At 39.0% G+C, this 7,778-nt stretch overlaps 1 protein-coding gene across 1 annotated transcript; it reads right to left on the bottom strand.

Moving 5' to 3' along the window:
* Nucleotides 1–284: 284 nt before the first annotated feature.
* On the bottom strand, nucleotides 285–7,260 carry LOC121432065 (steroid 17-alpha-hydroxylase/17,20 lyase-like). Its single transcript, XM_041629896.1, has 10 exons — nucleotides 6,890–7,260; nucleotides 6,075–6,248; nucleotides 4,902–4,995; nucleotides 3,825–3,983; nucleotides 2,972–3,180; nucleotides 2,594–2,716; nucleotides 1,841–2,080; nucleotides 1,579–1,677; nucleotides 924–1,078; nucleotides 285–461 (listed from the first exon to the last, which is right to left on the bottom strand). Exons 1-10 carry the CDS (start codon nucleotides 7,050–7,052, stop codon nucleotides 360–362), a joined length of 1,518 nt encoding a protein of 505 aa, XP_041485830.1. The 5' UTR covers nucleotides 7,053–7,260; the 3' UTR covers nucleotides 285–359.
* Nucleotides 7,261–7,778: the final 518 nt, after the last annotated feature.

The raw sequence follows: 7,778 nt of genomic DNA, 5'->3' as shown, positions 1-7,778 counted from the left end.
AATTTGAGTAAGGACTTGAAATCGAATATGAATCGTACAATGAACAACCCTTTCACGGAGGAGAACATGTCGTGCCGTAGTATAGTCCTGTGCAGTACCTAGGATTTTTCGTTTTCAGATTAACGAACCTTCGGAATTACAAACCTTCGGAAATACGAACCGTCGGAATAACCGAACCTTCGGAATAACGAAGCTTCTGAATTACGAATGTATGCGTGATTTTCTACAGGGGGGGGGGGGGCAAAATCGTCCGCCAAAAAATTTGAAAAGCAAAAAAAAAAGGTCTTCAACTTCAAAGGAGGGGGGGGGGGGGGCACTGGTGGCTCGTCGCCACCCATAGCTAGTGGTCCTGTGTCTACTCATTCCCGCTTGTTCATCACTATCTCATACGGAAGAAGGACCCTTCCCGCAGCAGACTTGGGGATCATGTTGGTGAGGCTCTCACTTTCTTTGCCAGGAACCTGATAAAAATAGAAAGAAATAACCATTAACGTCCTCAAATATAAACTCAGGTCACAAAAGAGGGTATACAACGTGGGAAAGGTCCAACAAGTCGACGGACAAGCCAAGTAATAGGAAGTTAAACAACAGTCTCACCAGTTCCAAACAGAACGATGCAACTGGATGTATAACTTAAAGGTCAAGTCCACCCCAGAAAAATGTTGATTTGAATAAATAGAGAAAATCAAACTAGCAAAACGCTGAAAATTTCATCGAAATCGGATGTAAAATAAGAAAGTTATGACATTTTAAAGTTTTGCTTAGTGCGTTCATTTTGTTTTGCTGGAAAATGTTTTTGCTTATGTCACACATCATAAAAATTGCTTCAAGGATTTATCTCAATGAATACTGTTGCAGTTTTAACGGTATGATTAGACTTAAACACAATGAAATGTGTGAGGAAGAATATGAGAGTATATCACCTTGCTGAAGGTATAGTTCTGCATGAACCAGGTAAAGATGAGGAATAGATCGGCCTTGGCCACGGCTTCCCCGAGACATCCTCGACGGCCAGCTCCAAACGGCATAAAGCTCGGTGGATGCTCACGGATTGAGCCGTCTTCCGAAAGAAAATGCTCTGAAAATGATGATACAGTTATAATTCTATCATTTCAAGATGTTGTCCAACATCAAATATTAACATAAGTCAATATTAAAAGTCTGACATATCATTCTCGAAGTATGGCGCACCACATGGCTTCTTATTCGGACCACTATTATTCTTATATAGCTCTTGTGTATAGTTTTACACGAAATCAGGGCGTAGTAAATAGCTGATGGGAATGCTTATTTTTAAGTGTACAGGGGCCCGTTGCAGAAAGAGTTGCGTTTAAACGCAAGTCAAAAAATCAAACGCAAGTCCCAAATGCGCGCTGTTGATTGGTTGAAAATCAAGTTGCGCATGATTTTTAGAGTTGCGATCGATTGCAACTCTTTCTGCAACGGGCCCCTGAACACTAGTCTTAATGCAAAATAAAAAAGGGTAACCTTTGTTAGTAACGTTATAACGAATACCCCTGGACCATGCAAGCTTAAAGGCACATGTCAAGAAGGGAATTTTTCTATTAGAGGACATACCCGGGCAGAAGTTCTCGGGATCTTTCCATTCTCGTGGATCAAAATGCATGGAGAAGACGTTCATCATCACCGTAGTGCCTTTGGGGATACTGTAACCTCCTGCAATCAAAAAAGGAGAGAATTCATTGAACGCTTGAGGAAAGATTGTCAGTCCTCTATCTAAATCACTCTCATTGGACGACACAATACAGATCATTTAAAGTTATGCCCGCTTGTGAAAGGCTCGTGGAACATTTTTGCTGAACATAAAAACTGTACTTACGCAAAGTAGTATCAGAAGTCGTGGCGTGGGGGATGAGAACAGGTGCTAAGCTTGAATAACGCAACACTTCATAAACCGTTGCCTCCGTGTACGGTATGGTTCCGCGATCCTCGATCATGGGGACACGATCACGCCCTATCACACGATCGATTTCATTTCTGATCTTCTCAGCGATTTCGGGGTGTTCGGTGACCATCGCCAAAGCCCAGTAGAGGGTGTCTGTGGATGTTTGGATACCAGCTGAAAAAAAAAGAAAGACAAAGACATAAAAACAGCTTTTTTTTACAAACAATAAAATAATCATAAAATATGTTAAATACATTCATCTGTTAACATGCAAACACTTAGTTTTACATTTTTCTAATCAAACAATGTGACTGTAGTTCAGAGGGAAAGTCTCTTCCATTTTATTTCTGCAAGATACCCACTTGCATCAACCTGGGCTGAGCGCAGCATATAATGTTAAATATTACGCCATGGCTGGGATTCGAAACCTGTTTAAAAGATCAATCCACTGGGCGCTGTGGCGTGCGCCTGTAATCCAAGCTACACAGGTATGTCACAACTTCATGCAGAGGTTCAAAGTTCGAGCTCTGGTCACGTCTTTCGGATGGTGACGCTAACAGTGGGTCACCGAATAAATGATTATATCAGATGATTGCACGTTTGTTAATGGCTCAATCACACACACACACACCCACACACATACACACCGTCACACGCCCCACAACTTAACTTCCGGTCAATACTAACCACTGAAAATATCCATGATAGTCCAGAGGATGCGATCATCGCTTAGTTTCTCCAGGTTCTTATCTTCCTCAATAGCTTTCTCCTGGGCATCAAGTAGCAGATGATAGATGTCAGTCACTTCACCTAAAAATCATGTATTTAACAAATATTGATGATAATAATGTTAACCAGATGACGATATAACTTTACCCAATGAAAATGAAACATACAAATCTTCTTCGTCAAACCAAAGGCAACCCATTAAGGAAGCTAGTAATTACTTTGTAAAATTGCACGATTGCACTTATTACAATTATTTTATGTTCATTTTATATCATCGTTATTATTATTAATTACTTCCATTATTTCCGAATGTTGAATACAAAATTATGATATTACCTTTTATATGCTGTTCTTTGTGATCTGCGATCTGGTCGACGACAATATCCCTCATCCTATTCATCAATCCCAGGACAACGCCACGCTTTTTTGAAGGAACGTACTTTAGAAATGAGTATATATCCTCAGGAAACCCTAGACCCACCTCTAGATTCATATCATCAGAGATCTTCATGAACTCGAGGATCTTCGGGTCATGCATGTCGAAACTATATTGGAAAGAGTGAGGAAAGTAAAGGGTCAGTTAACCCAAAACAAGGGCGGTTTAAAAAGCAGTGGGAAGACCAAATATCTGACCCGGGTATCTGACCTACGAAAAATATTCAGACACGATCAATGTGCCAATACCAACAATGAATAAACCATGATGAAACTCGTGGTAGAATCAAAAGTAATGTTTAAGACTTTTTATCAACTGAAATTCTGAAAATAGAACCTCTCGCCAAGCGGCCCTCAAGGCTCCATATTAGGACCGTTCCAGTTCAGTGTATTCACTAATACACTACGATCATGAAATGAAAGCGTTTCTTTTGACAGTAATCCTCTTAAGAATATTTGAACTGAACAAAAATATACCATGTTCTTCTGGTCCTCTTGCTTTAGTTTTCGTAAGGTGTACAATGCAAGAGTCTGAGGTATAGAGATTTGATTCACTCATTTCATATGACTGCTTGACACGTACATTGGGTTTGACGTCTAGTCTTCACCCGATGTTAATGTCAAATGTCAAATTTGACCCCTAACTTTGTACGCCAGGAGCCATATTTCACGAACTTATAGCTCAACTCTAGAGATCTGTTCACTCTATACAATTACAATTACATTTTAATTTCTTCAAAAATTGATAACAAACCTCTTTCCGAAGCACATCTCAGAGAAGATGTTGTTCAGGAGAAGTGAGATGAAGCTTTTTGGATCGACTGGTTGACCTAGTGTCTTTTCAACCTCAACTTTCAACTTGGGGAAAGCGGATGAGAGAAGCTTGTGGAGGGCTTCTCCTGTAGCGAAGTGCCTGAAAGAACAATTCAACCATCGTGACGACGACAATAACCATGATCATGATAATAATAATGTTAATATAACGTTGATGATGTTGAGGAGGCTGAATAATGATAGTAGTAATAATTATGATAATAAAATGATAATAATAATAATAATATTAATAATAATAATGATAATAATAATAGTTACTATGATAATGATGATAATACTAATAATTATTATTATCATTGTAATGATAATAAAATAACAATGATGATAATAATAATGGTAATAATGATAATAATAATAATATTCGAGGCAGTTAAAACGCACCACTACGCCCCGCGACAGAAGCTGGGGGTGTTTCATAAAGCCAATCGTAAGTTAGGAGCGACCAGTGAACCTTTCCTTACGCTCTAAACCATCGTCAATGAATATTAAATGGTGAAAATTATTTACCACAAGAAAGGATCACCAGTCGTTCTTAAAGTCACTGTTATATTAACTAACGAACAGCTTTATAAAACGGCCCCAGGCCCCGTGGGTGGGGGGGGGTACACAATGTGTGAACCTTCCCCTCTTTATTGAGGATAAAAGGCCAACCCTATCTGAAATGATGACTTTTTATGTGTGTTTTTATTCTCTCTCTCTCTTCGGATTGTTTCTGAAGGATATAAAGAACATTTTGGAAATAAACTTTATGTTTGCTCGCCATTCTCTTCGTAAAGACAAATCACTTTTTTTGCGATTTAGATCTTTGTTTTTTGCTTGTCAAAAGTGCCCCCACCCGCTGCAGAATCTCTCCTGATTATGTGCCTCCCCTTTTGTAAAAACATGGATCTGCGCAAATCATCTGCCCCTTAGATCTAGACCCACGACACTTCCTATACAACAGAATGTTTGACATAGTCATCACGACTTCATGACAATCATATGGTCCTAAACTAACCTCAGAGCTGTGTGTCCTAGTTTACGATGCATTCTCCAAGTATCATCGTACATTCCGAGAGCGATATCTTTGTATCCATCGGAAAATAAAGCACCTGCAAAGACGAAAGAAATTCGTCATTATCGTCATTATCAGATTATAAAAGAAAATCTTTTGAATATGTTGCTGCCGTCCTATTCAATTCTCTCCCTTGTGATACAAAAAATGCACGTCCCTCCATGCATTAAAAAAACACTGTAAATCATTAAAATTTTGACTGTCATACATGTAATTACACTGAATAACTTGATGTAAATGTAATGATTCCATGAGTAAATGTTGATTTCACTCTATGTATATAATCTTTTCAGATTTTACTATATTATATGTTACATACATTGATTTGCTAGATTTTGAATTATTTGTTAAACTGCAAGGCGCCTTCGGAGAGCAATTTTGCATAACTGAACAGGCCTACCCTGTAGTATAAAATGAATAAAACCAATAAATAAATCAATTCTCTCTGTCAGGTATTTTCAAATCCGCGTTTGTGTATGCCGATATTTTAAAAGAAAGCAAAAACATATCGAAATGTATTGAAAGACACCATAATGAAATTGGGGTAAAATAAGATACTGTATTAAAATAATTTACAATAAACAATATCTGTAAAATGGAAATGCGAGTTCACTTTCATTCTTATGATTTTTTTCATGACCTGGGGCCTGTTGCATAAAACCTTTTACCTGAGAAAACTCTGGTAAAAACTGAAGACTAAGGTTAGTCTGATTTCTCCCATTGACTTTAACACAGGGCAAAATCTCCGGTAAAAACAACCTAAGTTTTCTCAGGTAAAAAGTTTTATGCAATAGGCCCCTGGAATGAATTGATAGTATCGATCCTATAAGTTACACCATATATTTTTCCTATAAGAGTATCTTAGAGTTACACTACCCAGACAACTCCCTTTTATACCATACTTCATTCTTTCTTCCATTCTCTGTTTCTTGTCCCTTTTCTCCTAATTTTCCCCCCATTTTTTCCTCATCTTAAAATTAATAGGAGGCGTTCATCCCCTTTTCCCCCTTACCTTTGGCGCCGACCATGCATTGACATTAATTGACGAATATCTTTTCATACAATTTTTTACATTTACATTGATTGCTTAGGTCTAGGCCTGTACTCTTTCTTTACCTGATGGGAATCTTGGCCGGCCTGCAAATTGGACACCCTGCTTGAGAAGAGCCTCCTTGATGACCTCCTGATGGTTTAAGACGACCATCCAATGTTCACCCAACTTGAAGGCAAAGATGTCACCGTACTGCTTTATCCAGGCCGGGAAAATCTTCTCCATGCTGTCATTAAATGCTAAAAAATAAAGCAATGTGAGATGCATTCAGTATCGAAAACTAGACTCGTATACTGTCATCGCCGAAAGCCCAACAACCTCCTGCCCGTACATTACCTGGTACACCCCCGCCCAACATCAAAAGATAAACGTGTGCACTAAACCAAAATTATTGCTTTAGTTGTTTGGGGTTATCATTATGATAACATATTTCTGGCAAAATGCGTTAGCAACGTTGAGAAAGAGAAAGTGAGGGAGACAAATAGAGACAGACGGTGCAGCTAGAGAGAGACATACAGATACAGACCTATGGAAAGAAAGAGCGGGGTGGGAAAGATGGAGATAGCAAAAGACGGGCGAGCAGTGAGAAAAGTATTTTCAATATTGGGACAGTGATTTCGCTTATCCTGTTAGGCTGTCAAATGATATTCAATACAGTTAATTTCTAAAGCCGTACACATCTAAGGCCAATCGGGATTCTAGTGAACTCTAAGAAGCATCATAAAGCTAAGAAAACCACCAGAATGAGATGAGATACTTGTAAGGATTAAAAAAAACTTAACAACATATATTCATAAAAAATCTATTCAGAAGGGTGGGGATGAATTAAACAGTACAGCATAACATGTTCCCTATCCATAAAATAAGAGATTGCACTTACAGAAAAGACTTCCAACCAGAGGGAATCCTCTGGGTCCGGGAGGGAAGTTCCTAGGTCTGACTATCGTCCATAAGGCCAGAGAGATGGCTGCAACTCCAAGTGTAGCTGTGATGGTCAATCCATTGACCTGTGGTAAGCTTGAATCACCAAGAAGGTCTATCATGATGGTGTCAACCTGTCACTGATTGGTGTCGATCAGAATGATAAAATAAGTATTGGGTAAGAATCAGTTGTGCTACAATCAAGGGGTAGATCTATCGTATGCAGAACCTGGAGAGTGGCGTCAACTCCTGTACTGCCTGCTCCGTTGATTGATACTCCCAGAATACGTACACCCGGCGCCGCGGTGTATGAGTTATACTCACGTGGTTATACTAGCTGTGTATTATGAGGAATTACTGATCCGTTTATTACTAATCGACCTTCTTGTCGTACAAAGCAGTGTTAGTATTGCATAAGCATAGCGATAAATCCCATGACTTCAAGCAAATATTACATCACAAATCAAATCGAAGATTTCCCTGTTTCAACATGGGGTGACGTGGAATGGTTTTCGTGGACGTAGTCCACCTTTTTCTCCAAGGTTTTCCATTTTGCTCCACTACTGGGGTATGTATCGGGGGGGGGGGGGGGTAGAAAAATGGAGATGGGGAAATGGAAGGGAAAGGGGGTGAAATGTAAAATCATTTCATGGAAGTTATGTTTATCAGCCACTAAATTACATTCTCATTTTAAAAGGTATTTTTTTGTAGCTCGCTCGCTCTGAGAAATTGCCCTTCCTACACATCAGAATGTTTGACACCGTCATCACGACTCAACCACAACTAAGGGATTTCGTACCACAAAAATTTTGACAAGCAAAAAAAAGGGTCTTCAAACACAACTAAAG

The sequence above is a fragment of the Lytechinus variegatus genome, chromosome 18, assembly GCF_018143015.1.
Source record: "Lytechinus variegatus isolate NC3 chromosome 18, Lvar_3.0, whole genome shotgun sequence".
NCBI classification, from domain to species: Eukaryota; Metazoa; Echinodermata; class Echinoidea; order Temnopleuroida; family Toxopneustidae; genus Lytechinus; species Lytechinus variegatus.
The sequence above is the reverse complement of the archived record's forward strand: the minus strand, read 5'-3'. Positions and strand labels throughout refer to the sequence as shown.